The 16,316-nt window shown below is 49.6% G+C and overlaps 5 protein-coding genes across 5 annotated transcripts; 2 read left to right on the top strand and 3 right to left on the bottom strand.

Annotated features, from left to right (window-relative positions):
* Positions 1-596: 596 nt before the first annotated feature.
* On the top strand, positions 597-2,206 carry N7533_013559 (uncharacterized protein; the record flags this gene model as incomplete). The annotated part of the gene is made up of 2 exons (XM_057110209.1): positions 597-1,849; positions 1,900-2,206. 2 exons carry the CDS (start codon positions 597-599, stop codon positions 2,204-2,206), a joined length of 1,560 nt encoding a protein of 519 aa, XP_056952911.1.
* A 201-nt stretch (positions 2,207-2,407) lies between these two features.
* Positions 2,408-4,018, bottom strand: N7533_013560 (putative MFS transporter; the record flags this gene model as incomplete). Its single annotated transcript, XM_057110210.1, has 3 exons — positions 2,408-3,601; positions 3,655-3,755; positions 3,835-4,018. 3 exons carry the CDS (start codon positions 4,016-4,018, stop codon positions 2,408-2,410), a joined length of 1,479 nt encoding a protein of 492 aa, XP_056952912.1.
* A 2,263-nt stretch (positions 4,019-6,281) lies between these two features.
* Positions 6,282-10,813, top strand: N7533_013561 (uncharacterized protein; the record flags this gene model as incomplete). Its single annotated transcript, XM_057110211.1, has 6 exons — positions 6,282-6,623; positions 6,700-6,745; positions 6,799-7,555; positions 7,615-7,775; positions 9,380-9,518; positions 9,583-10,813. 6 exons carry the CDS (start codon positions 6,282-6,284, stop codon positions 10,811-10,813), a joined length of 2,676 nt encoding a protein of 891 aa, XP_056952913.1.
* Positions 10,814-11,544: 731 nt separating this feature from the next.
* N7533_013562 (nascent polypeptide-associated complex subunit family protein) lies at positions 11,545-12,352 on the bottom strand (the record flags this gene model as incomplete). Its single annotated transcript, XM_057110212.1, has 3 exons — positions 11,545-11,783; positions 11,841-12,013; positions 12,273-12,352. The coding sequence occupies 3 exons, from the start codon at positions 12,350-12,352 to the stop codon at positions 11,545-11,547; spliced, it is 492 nt and encodes a 163-aa protein (XP_056952914.1).
* Positions 12,353-12,771: 419 nt separating this feature from the next.
* Positions 12,772-15,849, bottom strand: N7533_013563 (NAD-dependent epimerase/dehydratase family protein; the record flags this gene model as incomplete). The annotated part of the gene is made up of 4 exons (XM_057110213.1): positions 12,772-12,803; positions 13,361-14,290; positions 14,734-15,600; positions 15,666-15,849. The coding sequence occupies 4 exons, from the start codon at positions 15,847-15,849 to the stop codon at positions 12,772-12,774; spliced, it is 2,013 nt and encodes a 670-aa protein (XP_056952915.1).
* Between the last annotated feature and the right edge of the window lie 467 nt (positions 15,850-16,316).

Genomic DNA, 16,316 nt, shown 5'->3' on the forward strand with positions numbered 1-16,316 from the left:
AGGTCACTTAGATATCAGGTACCCTAAATTGTACCAATAGCCGAAATAAATTGGGTAGTATGCCTGAGCCTGAGCCTGAGCCCGAGCCTGAGCCCGGGCCTTGGCAGCTAAGAAAGTTTATTTGTTAAACCTACAGATTTTCCCATCACTTAAGCTCTAGCCTGTATCATATAACATGCTAGGAAATACTGTATCTCTAGAATTTGACACTCCATTTCTGACCTCGGGAAAACTTATGGTTAGATATGGCGGTCCAAGGATGGGCTTCCAAGGTTCTCATCAGTATATGGCGGGAAACCTTGAGACTTCTAGGGTTCTTGGCGCGGCCATAAAGCCGAGCTCGGTTGTATATTTCGGCTCTGAACAAAGAAAGCGCTCCACTCTATCCAAGTTGACTGCTGTGATTTGAAATTGAACCTCAAAACATCGGCATATCTCCGCAAAATGCAACAATTGTGGAGGGGAGAGTGGGGTGCATATCCCCGCACTGGGGGATGGCGTAATAATTTCTCGCCGTTATAAGACAAGACCACCTGGGCAGGCGATTCGAGTTTTTTCTCCCAACCGCTGGAAGCCCTTTTCATAAACAAGCCATCATGGCTGAAGGTGCATCGCTTCACTTGCTGCAAACAATTTTTGCTACTTTTCCATGCTTTTTTCTATTTGGTTACAATCAAGTTGTGGTAGGAGGACTCATCTCCTTCGAAAGCTGGACCGAATTTTTCCCTCAGCTTGATACTGTGCACGCAACCGGGGCTTTGAAATCTCACCGTTCTGTCATTCAAGGAATTTATGTCTCTTCGTTCACCCTTGGAGCATTTTTTGGGTCCTTGTGCTGCTTTGTTGTCGGGGATCTGCTCGGGCGTCGGAAGACCATATTCCTCGGAGGTGTTCTGACATTCATTGGCGAAGTCATCTCATGCACATCCTTCCAGTTATCACAGCTCTTTGTGGGCAGAATTATAACAGGTTTTGGAGTTGGGATACTTGCGACAATTGTTCCTGTGTGGCAGTCCGAGTCCTCCGAAGCTACAAACCGTGGCAGACATGTTGTGATTGATGGGATCTTCATTACTAGCGGTTATGTGGCAAGCTACTGGCTAAACTTTGGCTTTTCGCATGTTCAAAAGCACGCTGTGTCATGGCGAGTGCCCCTTGCCATTCCCACGGTTGCTTCGGTGGTGCTGTGTGTGTCCATCTTCTTCTTTCCCGAATCACCTCGCTGGCTTGTCCGCGCTGGGGAAATCGAACAGGCCTCTGTTGAGCTTGCTCGGATCAAGAATAAAGATCGAGATTCCGATGAAATCATACGTGAGATAGCATCAATTGAGCTATCTCTTGAGGAAACAGCTCGCAATGCCGCATCACTTAAGGACATTTTTACCAGCAAGGATGGCAAACTCTTTTATCGCTTTATGCTGTGCATGGGCCTACAATTCTGGATTCAGATGACAGGAGCGCAAGTCATAAGTACATATACAACCACTATATTCCAGAATAATCTGGCCCTATCAGATGGGATTACACGTATCCTAGCGGCGTGCGCTCTTACGTGGAAGTGCCTCGCTTCCTTCATCGCCTTCTTTACCATTGACCGTTTTGGTCGGCGGAAGCTTTTTCTTTTTTGTGGATTTGGAATTACGACATGTATGATGTGTATGGCAATTACATCCAGCTTTGGCAACAGCAATCGCGGGGCTGCGATAGGAAGTACATTCTTTGTATTCCTCTTCAACTTCTTCTTCCCTATCGGCTTTCTGGGTCCAAGCTTTCTTTATGGCACAGAGATTGCCCCTGTTAGATTGCGAGTGGCTATGACATCCGTTTCGATTGCAAATCATTGGCTCTGGTAAGTTTCTTGATAAGCATTGCTTTCCTACTTCATCTAACATTTGGCAGGAACTTTGTTGTTCAGATGGTGACGCCTATCGCTTTGGCGAGTATCGGTTACCGGTACTACATAGTCTACACCATCACTGGGCTTACTTACATTGTAGCGGTTTATTTCTTCTATCCAGAAACAATGGGACAAAGCCTTGAACAGCTCGAGGATTTGTTTCAGCAAGATATTTCCGTTTCAGAAACTGTGCATTTTGCCAGCAAGTTGGCCAAACTCCCGAAGGATGAGGAGAACCAAGAAGAGCCGTTGAAAGTCCAGCTTGAACAGATTGAACATAGCGAGGGTAGCCCAAAGGCGGCTAAGTGATGAAATTCGAGTTCTAAGGTGGAAAAAACGCAGTTTCTGTATTCTTCGCTAGAAATAGATGTTTGCTTCCTCGCTCAACTGCCCAGGTGCTTTATAACGAAACAATCCGTAGCGGCGTAATCTATTGAATCTAATAATGACCGAAATTTAATAAAAACGAGCATAAGGAAGATGCTAAAAATAAAAGCATGCGGCGTCACTTCAAGTGCTGTAGCGAAACCGTGGGTTCCGATCGCCGAGCTCTTGAATATCTGCCTCGGACATCGAGGCAATCTTTTCATCCTCGAGGCCTTGTGCCCGACGCTTGTTTATAACACGAAGACAATACCACATAATGCCGTACACAATTCCAGCGAAGCCAACCAAGCCAAGCGTGACTGCATTTCCTCGAACATATCGAGGCGCTTCCGAAGTCTTGTACAAAAATGGAGACATCACGCCGCTGATATTTCCGAATGTGAGTTGCAGACCTGTGGCAAAGGTACGCTTTCCATATCGAGGTAGATTTGTGGGGAGCCAGGCAAGTGGCAGACCGACGGCAACGTAAAGGCCTAGGGCAACCATCAAGGCACCAAAATAATGAACTCCAGCCGAAGAATCCGAGATCAGGATGCCATACCCGACCACAGAGATCACACTGAATAAGCAAACGAATAACGCACGATGTTGCGTCCGATCACTGATCCAAGCGGTGATCAGATAAGCGATTGCACCCACTGCGTAACATGGGATGGTCAAAGCCTGCACTTGAGGAACCGACCAGTTACCCATTCCCTTGATGATGGTCGGCAAAAATGTACTGTACCCATAAAGCATCGTATCAACGCCAAATTGACCGATGGAGAATGCCCAGATTTTCCAGTCGAGAGCACCTTCTTTTACATCTGCCCAGTGGAACTTTTGCGCAGATTCAGTCTGACCGATGTACCGACTCCGACGGCGCGCGACAAGTGCGCGTTCTTCTTCGTTCAGATACCAGGCGGTGTCGGGGTCATCTGCTAGGAAGAACCAAGTTGCGACGCCCAATATGACAGTTGGGATTCCTTCGATGATCATGATCCAGCGCCAGCCACGCAGTCCACTGATGCCATCCATGAATCCGATTCCGTAAGCTAGAAGTCCTCCACAGGCACCTGCAATGGCAGCGCTGCTGAAAAGATACGCCGTTCTGACAGCAAGTTCACGCTTGCTGTAGAAGAGGGTGAGGTATGTAATGAACCCGGGAAAGAGACCCGCCTCGACAACACCGAGCAGGACCCGGCAGGCAATGAGGCCGCTGTAGTTTTGAACGATACCAGTGAGGGTTGCAATAATGCCCCAGACAATGGATATGGCAGCGATATACCGTGAAGGCCTCAATTTCTTGATGACGAGGTTTGAAGGAACCTCAAAGAACTGAAAGTGGCATTAGCAAGCGGCGTCAAGTGGGAGAAGAGGATTCTGCATACACAGTAGGTAACAAAGAGGATTGAAACCGCGATTTGGTATTGATCGCCCACCAATCCAAGGTCCTCTTCAAGGCCATATAAACGAGCATTTCCAATATTCACTACAAAATCCTTTAGTCAGCGTCACGGTTCCGGGCGTTGTTCGCAAATAAAATAGTGAGTCAGAATGGCACCACTCACCTCGGTCGAGAAAGCTAAACAAATACAGCAAGACGACAACAGGCAAGATATTCATATCGATTTTCCTGACAAGCGTGCGCTCCATTTTCTCCTCCAGAATCGTCGGTGCCTCGCTGGTCTCATCGTCGTGAATAACGGGCGGACCCACGTCACGGTCCCCCTTGGCCTCGGTCTGCCCCTCCATGTCTAAAACGGACAATTGAACGCGATATGCACGATAACGCGATAATATGAACTCCGAAATATTTGGAGTTATGACCGTGGCTGCATGTCTCATGAATAGGACATAGGGTTTCCGGGGACAGTCTGGGGAAAGAAAAAAAAGGATGATTTCTAAGGTTGCCGAGTGCCAAGGATCTCGCAAGGGGAGAATGCGGGATCGGAGTGAGATTTTCTCAATTTAACCGCAACAATTACCGAATGAAATCGTAGAACATTGTAGAATCTACTTATTAACAATTATCCTAATATCTGATTCCCAGTTTAAGCTTGAATACATATTTGTACTTATTCAAGTGGCTAAAATACAAGCATTACTCCATCTATGCTTGTGACTTTGTGATCTTCAGGGTCGGCTCACCGGCCTACGAATCTGCACCGACCCTGCAGATCATTCCTTATTTTCCCAACACAATATTTTACATTGATCTACTTGACATTTTCTCTCCGTTTTTAAACCGTAAATTATTTAATATCCAATCATGGCTACCGCTTTCCAAATGCGAAGTTTCAACATTTCTTCTTCTTCTTTCTTCAGTGTTTGTAGAGATAGATGCGTAAAGCTACAGTCCTGCGTGTTTCTAAGGAGCTGTTTTCGCATTTCGAACTTGCATGCATTTGCTTTGGTCCTTGAGTACACAATGGACCGAGTCAACCATATTGTCTAATTTTCTATATCTCAATTTGCTTTGTTCATCTCCTCCAGGGGCCGACAAAGTGCTTTGTTCCGTACAAGAGCCACAAACAAATGAAATAATTCCATTGTTCTATTTGCTATCAATATGCTTACGCCTTTTGATCACAGATAGCCTCGAGCTTACAAAAGACCGCTTTAATGCCAGCATTTATTATGATATATCACACCTGGGCAGTCCAGATATTTAACGAGCTACTAGTATCATTTGAGATATAATGAAAATGATGCCCCGTTGTGATTTTGGCTGCTGTGATCCAAGTTCCTCCGAGTCCAATGATGAAAACCACGCATGCCACCCTCAGGCTTACGATGATCATGCAAAGGTAGATCCCACCGGTTCTTCAAGTTCTAGTGAGAGTTCTGAAGATAGTGAAGATAGTATTGAAGACCCTGAAGTACTGCGACTTCGACATACCAGGTTTAAAGACCACGGATCACAGCGGCGGCGATGGATGGAAGATCCCAATGAACCCAATTGTTTCGTCCCCCAGGTTACTTTAAGTTGGGAAACTATATCAAGCACATACGATCTAACCTTCGCCGCCTTGCCGATCAGATACGTCAAGTCCGACCATATTCCCGACCATCAAGTGTTAAATCTCGATCCTAATCTTAACTATCTGGAAGGTTCCTGGATATTTGAGAGATTTGCCTGGTGGGGATACACCGCACCGAGTGCGATGGTTATTATGGGAATTAGACGAGATAAAGACTCCACCGCTCCTCGAATGTCGGAAATTTGCCATGCCATCTATACTAAAGATCAACCCACTGATAGTCTTAAACAGGTATATGTGTGCCTAGTTGAGAATGAGGAGACGTTGCCCTTTGTAAAACGCCATGTGTATACAGAAGCTAACAACCTGACTTGGCCGACCAGTGGTGAACAAATTTGGGATTCCGCTACCAATACGGATATGTTTGATATGATTCTGGGGACTCGGATTGGAAAGGTAGTTTCTTATTTAGTACTGGGCTCGTTTCCCCGAGGTACCCAGCATATCAAACGAATCGTCACTGCTCCTTCTTTTGCGGATACCGTTCATCTCCGATTTGATATTGAACCAATGGAGTAGTTCCTGAAAAAATGTGTTGTCCTTTTTCCTTCTTCGGCTTCTATCCTAAGTTTTTCTATGCTCATCTTGGTCTAGATATCGTTTCAATGTCAAGCACTTTCAACCTGGTAATAAATGGCAGCAAATTAATGTAATCCGCAATGTAGGCGTTTTCGGCTAATCAGAAGAGTGGCTTCACATAGTTAGTATTACTTCCTTTCCATTCTATACATCGCCCCATGATGCGTGCTCACTGATTAGTATGACTTGAACCCTTGAAAGTTGCCATTGATCTATTCATAACGAGAATTGTAAAATTATCAGCTTTGCTCATAAATAGTTGATGTGGCGGCACTCCTCCTCGGTCCGCCCTGTCTTGGCAAGGGCGGATGATCGCCCAACTTCGCATCTTTTCTCCACAACACCCCAACTTCCATGGCTGAGTACGCGGTTTACTGCACAGCCAGGACCAAGCAATGCCATATAAACGCTCGCTTTTGAAGATTTCGATTCTCCTTCTCGTGATATTCAGCGCCATTTCATTCTACAATCATGAATCGGCGTCCTCGTCAATAATACAGTCATTTACTCCGCCTGGGAGGGACCGCAGCCCTACATCTCCCCACGTCGGCAGCTGGAAGACCTGGTTCCACCCTCTCCAAATTCCCGCAGGAAGCGAATCCAAAAAGCATCGCAAGGGGTGGAACCTCCTGCAGCACCTCGGTGGCAATGGACCTTGGATCGAGAAGATCGATGATCGCGAGGAGTCGTCTAATCTCGCGCCTCCGGATGGGTGTTCGATTGAGCAGGTGCATTTGGTATGCATGAATCTTCGTTCTTCTACGAAAAACTATTCCATGACTTCAATGAAGAAAAGCTAATGGACGGGCTCAGATGTCGCGTCATGGAGAAAGATACCCCACAACCTCCGCAGGAAATCGTATGTTGATCTTCTTTTTTTCTTTCTTTTCACAATTCACAAATTCCCTTCAGGTCATCTTGAATTACTAGACCGCGTCAAATCACTCCAAGTCCCTCTGAATGGCCCTCTCGCGTTTCTCAAAAATTGGACATACTTCACCGACCTCCCGGCTCGAGATTTTGGACAATTATCCAGCACCGGTCCATACGCCGGCACCTTGAACGCATTCACAACTGGAGCTCGCTTCCGGACAAGATATAGTCGATTAATCCCCGACAATGCGACAACACGACTATGGGCTAGCGATTCCCAGCGCGTCATAGACACAGCTTATCATTTCGCCACCGGTCTATTCGGCCTTCACTGGGAACTGAAAGGTCACGCAAAACTAGAAGTTATCCCCGAGACATTTGAGCGTGGCGCCGACACACTGACCCCGGGTGATACATGCCAAAAGTATATCGAGGATCCGAAGTATGGACACGACTACGGGGCGAACATGCTTGCACAATTCCAAGATATTTATATCCCACCTATAGCGAAGAGACTACTCGAGAAGAACCCTGCTCTTGAGAAATTCGCGAACACAGAAGTGTACAGCATGCAAGAGATGTGTGGATTTGAAACTATGATCCGCGGGTCGAGTCCTTGGTGCGACGTCTTTACGGAGGACGATTGGCTGAACTTTGAGTATTCTCGGGACCTTGTTCATTATTATCGAGCAGGACCGGGGAACTCATATGCGGGTGCTATGGGGTGGCTTTGGTTGAATGCTACAACATCTCTGCTCCAGGCTGGCCCGGCCGCCGGGACGTTATACTTGAGCTTGTGAGTCTTGCACAAACCCGGATACGAACAAGAACTAGGCGTCTAACGACTTGATGCAGTGTTCACGATGGAGATATGTCCCCTTTACTTGCATCATTGGGCATCTTGTCCGACCCGAATGAGACGAGTCTACCAACAACGCATGCCTTGACTGACCGACTATGGAAGACCTCATCGGTTCTCCCCATGGGCGCACGAATCACCTTCGAACGGCTGGCCTGTCCGTCTATGGAAAACCAGACGTACATTCGGATCAATATCAACGATCGCATCGTGCCCTTGCCTTTGTGCCGATCGGGCCCTGGTGGTTCCTGCGCGTTGCCAGATTTCGTAGACTATGTGCACCGCCGCGGGGCGGCATTCGGTGATTTCGGCGAGGTGTGTGGATTAAAGGGACACGCTGAGCGAATTACGTTTCTGCGACAAGACTAGATTGTTTCAGGCTAGGGATTAGCGGGTTGGTGGTTGGTGGTTGGGACTTGAGACCCGATCGATGACAGCTTCGCCAAGACTCATCCCAGATGAGAAGTTGAAGATGAAATGAAGATACGCGCGCACCCAGGCAAATTAGCGATGAAATCCACGGTCGCAGTTGATCTATCTGAAACGGGGTAAATTCTGATGGATCCAACTGCAAGTGTTTCAGCCACGCAGAAACTCCATGCCGATTGACTTCATTATTAGCTCATCAAAACAAAGTTGTCAAACAAATAGAACGAACACCTTGCAGATCTATTCGACATCCCTTCCCTTTTCTCCATACCTCATATCTCCCCAGATTCTCCTTCCAAACATAACAGCACAACATAACAACCACTTTGAAATCCACACTTCAGCCACAATCACCTCATCAGCTTGAATATCACCATGGGCAAAGCCGAGGAAGTAAGTCCAACACGATCGGATATCCCATCATCATCACAGCTAACCATTTCCCCCAGGTCAAAGCGCTCCAGGAACAGTTGCAGCAACTTCAACAAGAGTAAGGTGTTGCTATTATCTTCTCCCGTCAGTCTCTTACAACCCGATGTTCGCCTAGGATCCGCGATGCCGAGATGAAGGCCGAAGTAGTGGAGGGACAACTACAGACCTCCAAGACTGAGCGACAGAAGCTGGAGAACAAGGATGTGAAATTGAACCACTCGACCCATCAGACGGAGCCCACGCCAAATTTAGGCGCTGAATGGGCGACTGCACAGCTTCAGAATTTCTGAACATGGGTTTTTATGGTTCCATCATGTTTATATGGTTGATTTGTACTCTATTGGATTGTATGTTAGTAGATGGGAGTTCCGCGGCATTCCGGTGCTAGGTGCGACTTGAAGCGAAATGATATTTCGAAGTGATATTTGGTACATTGTAGTATGTACTAGCTTTGGAAGGTAGTATAATCATTCAAGTTCACCTTCAACTTCCACCTGCCAGGTGGGCAAGGGTGGAAGCTGTCCCGTACTGTAGTACTAGTAGTATAACTCTGCTCCGGCCAATAACAGGATACAGCCGGACTCGGAGTATATAACTACTACCACTTACCGCCACAGCCCTAGGCAACGTTGATAATGTTAATTCCAACCTTGGAACATTGGAAGTTGAGATTTCCTCCAATAGTCTAGAATGCCCAGGTATATGATGCCAGCGAAATCAATTGAATCAATGATTCAGTTCAAGATCTCACACAGTATACTACCAGTACTGCTGTATGGCAATCACGTGACCCATTGCTCGCCGGTGTTTACCAAAAAAGTTCCCGCGCCGATTTTGATAACTCGCTCAGTGCGATCCATTCCAGATCCTCCGCTCTTCTCATCTCTTCTTCCTCCCCAGCTTCAAGTTCTCATTCGATAATACCCCGTTCTGCCCTGCTCTTCCCACTACCCGCCATGGAGTACCACGCTGTGCCGCCCGAGGAGCGCGCACGAGATGAGAACGGCAACCTCCTACCCTGGGGTTATGTCTATAAAGAGTGAGCTCTCCTTTCCATCTCTATTGCTACTTTGAGCTCCCGAAGACTAACCTCCAGCTCCCAGTGAAACTCGCAATCCCCGCCGACCAGTGGAAGAACATGGACCCTTTGGCAAGAGGAGGAACGCTCGCTGGGACAACGCCCGATCTCGAACCCGCACCGGAACTCCAGCCAAACGCGAGAACCCCAACGTCGCAGAATTCGGCCAATTATTCGCCAAGCAACAAGAGGATGAAAAGGTCCATGGAATCCCCAAGTCAACATCCTCATCCAGTCTCGACAACCCCCGCAAACAAACGGAGAAGGTCGCGACCGAGTGCATCCTGCGCGGATACAAGGCCAAGGACAGCGAATGGAAGGTTATCGACAAGTACGAGCGCATCTCGCAAGGCTTGATCTGTGAAGATTACCCACGCAGCGACCCCAACTCCGCCGCCCAGTATGGGCAGCTCTTCTCCGGCGACGTCGTCATCCGCGCCAACCTCTCCGCAGATGCCAATCGCAAATCCAAGCGCTACGACGGCGGTTACCACTGGATTAAGGTGACATTCGACTCGACACAGGCAGCCGACCGGGCATGCTTCTACTCCCCGCAGGAAATCGACGGCCACCTCGTCTTCTGCGAGCTATACCACGGCCACGGGCCGGCGGAGGATATCCCCGTCCCCAAGGACTCAATGGATACATCCAGCTCCAACCAGCTGCGAAACCGTGGCCCCCGAACCCTGACAACCGCACACTCAACCGCGTTCCTGAGCAGTAATGATATCGGCCGCGGACCCTCAACCCTCCCTCGATCCTTCGCCATGAACAACCTCGCCGGCACGGCCAACGACGGCCTCGAAGAAGAAGAGTTATCCCTCAACGAATCAACCACAACCGCCACCTCTGGCACGGCAACGGCAACAGTCACAACAACCGCAACAGCGACCGCAACAGGAGCTTCAACCAGCTTCGGCGCCTCGCCAACTCTCACCCAACGACCCGTCACCGTCACCACCGGACCCGCAGAACCCAAACCCGAATCCGACTTCATGACACACATCCCAACCGTGCGACGCACAAAGCTCCGCCCCCTCACCGAAGCCTTACCCCCACAACCAACAATGACCGAACGCGTGCTCCGCTCAATTCCCATCCTGAGCTGGTTTACCGGCGACATCGTCGGCGACGGACCCATGCTCCGCGAAGACGGCACCTTCGACAACGACAAATCAGGCGCATACTGGCGCTTCTGGTATATGATTGATATGATCCTGGGCACGGATTTGTGCGGGCTGAAGGAGGAGTCTTGAGCGGATGGATGCTTGCACACGGTACATGACTGCTGTGTCGCGGCTCACTCTCTATACTCTACGCTCCACGCTGTGCACGTACATATCCAAGTGCTAGGCCGAGGTTCGACGCGAAGCATGAACAAAGCGCAACGCAGTACAATGCAGCGCAGCGGCTTTGCCGGATGGAGGACGATGATGGCTGGACTTGAACGAATTGGGAAGCATTAATAGGCGTCGTGGTTGGAATTATTAAATTTGCTTTTCTTTTCATTTTCAATTTTTTTTTTCATGGGAAATGGTTTATGTCCTCTCCCGGTACTCTCACTGTATTCCTAGATTTCTTTTCTACACTGCACTGCATCTGAAGGAACAAGAATACATCCTTGATTTGGGTGGTATTGATGAACTCGAGGTCTTTGGTTGTCACGGAATTGTAGGTGCTGTTTACGATAGTATGCGTTTACTGTAGCATGATGGTGATCTGCTCCCATTCTCTCCTCTTCCCGACAATCCCATTCCACCACGCGCTGCACCGTGCATCCAGGCCAAGGACAGCACACCCCGGAAAACCCGTCAAAAGCCAATACAATTCACCGCTAAGCTCTCATCCATCCACCACAACTACGAAGACACCGCAGCTGCAATGCCTGTTTTGCGGGAAAAGAAAATAGGATAGGTAATTCAGTTTAATTTTCTTTTAAACAGCCTAACAAGCCCTCATATTCATTCGAAGCCAAGAATCACACGATCTACTCGACCTTGTTCTCGAAGTTCTCGCCCTCGACGAGCTCAGGGATATCATCCTCGTCATCGTCCTTCTTCTCGCCCTGGGCCTTCTGCATGTTCTGGTAGCTCTCGGCGAGCTTGCGCAGGGAAGCGAGGGAGTCGGGACCCAGCTGGTTCAGGATACCGGGGACCAGCTCGGTGAGTTCCTTCTCCTCGCCGTTGCCGTAGAGGGCGAAGGTGTTGGAGGGGGCGGCGGCGTGGACTAAGGGGGGATTAGTTTTGCGGAGGGGTTTGCGAGGGGTGAGGGGCGTGGGCTTACCGCGGGGGTTGGCGAAGTGGATGACGTTGCCGTCCTCCTTGAACATGTTGACCTCCTCGATGCCCTGGACGGGCTGGACGTTCAGCTTCTTCAGGGCGGCTTGGAGCTTCTTGTCGTCGGCGCCGGCGGTGCGGGTGACCTTCTTGACCTTACGGCGGGGAGTACCCTTGCCTCTGCGAATTGTTAGTTGGGGTCTTGGATTGCATCGTGTGGGTGGTAGGTGGGGGAGATTGGAATGGCGGTTGGATTCGAGTTGTGTGGTGATGGTGATGGTGATCGGAAGTGCCGCCCTCCTGCTCTTCCCGCTCTGCTGCTCTGTTGCTCTCCCCGCTCTGCTCCGCTGTGTCCAGACCGGTAATTGTGATTCAATTCGATTCGATCCGATGGGGGCGATGGAGCGGAACGAAGCGGAGCATAGGCGAGAGACCAGACTGCGGCGGGATGGTGATAGTTTGCAGTTGCCGATGTATTGTCATTTCACTCTCGAGTTGGCCATTTCCATTTCCATTCATATCCACGGTCGCCGGAATCCATAGGAGGGGTCAAGGAAGAGTGGGAGGAAGAAGTGATTCGACAGAAATAGAATTGATACATACCCTGCAAAGAGAAAAGGTTAGCGATCGCGTTCCAGGTTGTTCCAGCATGTGAAAATGAGTTTAGTTATAACTCTGCACAAGCTGAGTCCAGTCGACAAGAGCAATAACAACTTCGAGTAAGCCGAGTTGAGATGAGATCATGGCTGGTGTGTGGTGTGCTGCGGGTTGGAGGTTTCGAGCTCCAGACCCGACCCAACCAACCAGACCCCAGCTGTTGCATCAACAGCTCCCAGCTCCAGCTTGTGCATTGGACAAAAGGGGAGGGTGAAAAAAAAAGAAGTCGAACATACCAATCCGCACGCTCGCCTGCATCTTTGCCAGCTTGGCCTGATCCATTATGTCGGTTGTGTGAGGGGTGATCGGGGATCTGGAAGAGTGGTGTCAGTGGAAAAAGCGCGGAAGGCGATGAAGTCGGAGAATAGCAAATGCAAATGGAAATGGAAAATCCAAAAAAACCAAGTAAACACAAAGCTATATGGTGGTGTTGACGTACCGGTGGTGTAGGAGGGGTTATGGAGATCGGAGAGAGTCCAAGGCCAAGTTGAGAGGTGAAGATGCCCGTTTGGTTTGTGTGGGGTGCACTTCTCGATTTTTTTCGCTAATACCCTGGGATTTCTCGGGTGTACTCATTCTACATTACATTTATTCCCTGTACAATATTTTGAGAGTAATTTAATTAAATTGGTAGTATGATCAGATCTAATAAGATCAATTCTTTCTTGTTGGAACTGGAGTTGTGTGGGAGGAATTGATGACTCGGCTAAACCCTAACAATCTCTTTCCGGCAGTCTTTATACTGCCCGTGGTGGACGGGGACAGCCTCATGTCTGCGGGTACGGGATATCAGACACAGATACACTTCTTAGACACAACTGAAAAACAATTCAATTCTCACTACTCCTACTCAGCTACTACTATTTTCACCCTCCCCATCTCTATCACCCTCCTCCCACAATGTAAAATACTTCTTCCACGGATGTTTCTCCCGAAACCCCAACAACCGCTTAATCTTCGCATTCGACAACGGCGCCTCAAACTCCTCCAACCCCCTCCGAATCGGCGTCCCAGGAAACCTCTCCTTCAAAAACTCCTCCGTCTTCCGCACATTCGTCATAGTATCATTCGTAGCATTGAAAACCTGAAACCCCAACCCATCCGTCCGCACCGCCGCCTCACACATGCCCCCCAAATCCCTCGCATCAATATACGACCACCCATGCACCTTCCACTGCTCCGGCTCATGAACATAACTATAGAAAATCTCCCCATTATACTCCTCCGGCTCAATCACCCTCCCAATCCGTAAAATATAAATATCAACCCCAAACCGTGCCGCAAAGCCCCTCGCCACCCGCTCATTGCACAATTTCGCCAACGCATACGTATCCGTCGGATTCACATCCTGCTCCTCATCAATAGGAAAGTATGGATAATTCGCATCCCCCTGCGCAAAACTAACCCCGTAAACAGTCACGCTGCTCGCGATGATAATCTTGCGAATCCCCAGTTTACAAGCCGCCTCCACGATATTGTACGTGCCCTGCGTATTCGCGCGGAACGTCTCGTTGTCCGGCACGAGCATGTTGCGCGCGTAGCCTGCCAGGTGGACCACGGCGTCTGGGCGCGGAGGAAGGCCCTCGGGAAACGGCTCGTGAAGGGTCCATTGGCCGGATAGGGCGTTGAAGACTTGGCCGCTGTCCGCTAGGTCGGTTTTCAACGTGTGCACGTCTGGGTGCGTCATTGGCATAAGGTCTAGGTTTAGGATTTGGTGGCCGGCGGCTAGGAGCTCGTTTATCACGTATTGGCCTGATTTCCCGGAGCCGCCGGTTACCACGATGCGGCTCATGTTGGGGTCTGTTGGTGGTGGGACGCCCGGGTGTAGATTGGTGTAGGTGCGAGTTTGGGGTCTGGCGATGGGGGAGTGTCGGGTGGGAATCTTTGCAAAGTGGTGGAGGTGCAGGTGAAATGGGCCCAGGTGAGGCTTTGGGATGGCGAGTCGAATGACTGGGTAGATGGTCATCGTGATGACATTCGTGTTGTTGATTTGCCTCCACGGGGTGGTCAGATTGGTTCTCACGGGGTGAGTAGATTGATTGGATTCAGATGGAGGTGGAGATGGAAATGGAGATGGATGGGAATGGGAATGTAGATGGATGCTCTATGCATTGTGAAGCTCTTCGGGTGAAAGTTGCATCGATTATAACAGTCTTGTCATGGTGATGTGATGATATAGATTAAGGTAGTAGATGGGATCCAATGGCACCCAATGTCAAAATTATGTTATCCGCCCAATCAACTCCGCTCAGAAATCTGGCTCTCAGTCCAATCCCATAGTTTCCGGGCCATCTCGGCGTCTTGAACAAACTGAGTGCCGTCACATCGGACGCCGACGGGGCTATAGTAGGCTCCATTGATCACTTGATTTCTCGGCGTTCCAGCCGCCCAGAGAGTATTCAATGCACCGCTGCTGGTGTTTCGAAAGAAGTATGACGATACGGCGGTTAAGCTGTATTTCATAAGTGAGCTGGTCGCCTTGGCATGGGCGTATAGATCGCTGTTGACTGCACCCGGATGCACCGACACCGAAAGAATATCCGGGTGTCGACGAGCGAGCTCCGCTGCGAAGAAGATATTCGCCGCCTTGGAGGCTCCGTAGCGGTGCCAGGTACTTGATGACAAAAGGGAAGGCGTAGATGTCAACCCGGTAAAGGTCGCTGGACTCATGACGTGGGCGGCAGACGATAATGTGAGGACGCGGACGTCTGGGGTGGCATTGCTATCGCTAGCACGGATCTCGTCGACGGTCTTCTGCAGCGTCGGGAGCAGGAGCTTCGTCAGCAGATGATGGCCGATATGGTTGGTGCCCAGCTGCACCTCGAATCCCTCCTCGGTCTTGGTGGGTGGGTTGCCCATGGTCCCGGCATTGAGAATCAGGAGATCCAGCCGGTCACTCTCCGCGTGGAATTTGTCTGCCGCGGTGCGGATGGATTTGAAGGAGCTCAGATCAAGCGGGATATATCGGATATCGGCCGGGGAAGAAAGCTCCGACTGGATGGAGGCGATTGCATCGCGGGCCTTGGTCTCGGTGCGTGCGGCTAGGTAGATGCGCGAGGGACGGTGTTTGGCGAGCTGGAGGATGGTTTCTTTGCCGAGTCCGGTGTTGCCTGTGGAGGGAGGGGTCAGTTGACACACATCATTTAGTTGCATTGTATTCAGATGTTTCACGTACCTCCGGTAACGAGGATAGTCTTGCCTTCCAGGCTAGGGAGATCGCGCTCAGGCTTGAATGAGGAGCCCAGGAGGCCGAAGGTAGCCTCGCTCACGGTAGGGCCGAAGCTCGACAAGCCTTCCAGAGGGTGTCGCAGGCCATAGGTCACGAAGCCGGTGGTAGCGAGGATATCACGTAGGTCCATTTTGAGGGAAGATAGGTTGATGCTGTAGGAGTAGCCGTACCTTCATGGCCGATGGGGGAATCGCCATGACGCGTGGAGGGGCCGAGGTGTCATTCGGGAACAAAACATGTGGGGATGACCCTGTTGTGGGAGTTGAGAGAAGGTCATGAGTGGATCGCAACCTATTGCTTGGTGAAAGAGGTTGTGATTGCAGCTGAAATGATCCGTGAAGGAATTGCCACAAGACAAGGCTGTAGGAGAGTTGAGGTGAGCAGAAAAGAGTGAAGGTAAGGCATCCTGGTCAGGTGTCGATCTGATAAGCTCAGGCTATCACATACTTCATTTACTTCGTCTACAGCTATAGTTACTATAATCTAACTAGAGTAGATGTATAGTACACGGTAGGTATACTAAATAAATAATACATTTATGCTGCTTACTTTTATCTGCTCTCCCCTACTGCATAACCCGGAAATACATCACATCGC

This window comes from Penicillium manginii (assembly GCF_028828005.1).
Source record: "Penicillium manginii strain IBT 31320 chromosome Unknown utg000011l:1.0-1395921.0:1.0-1396616.0, whole genome shotgun sequence".
Classification (NCBI taxonomy): Eukaryota; Fungi; Ascomycota; class Eurotiomycetes; order Eurotiales; family Aspergillaceae; genus Penicillium; species Penicillium manginii.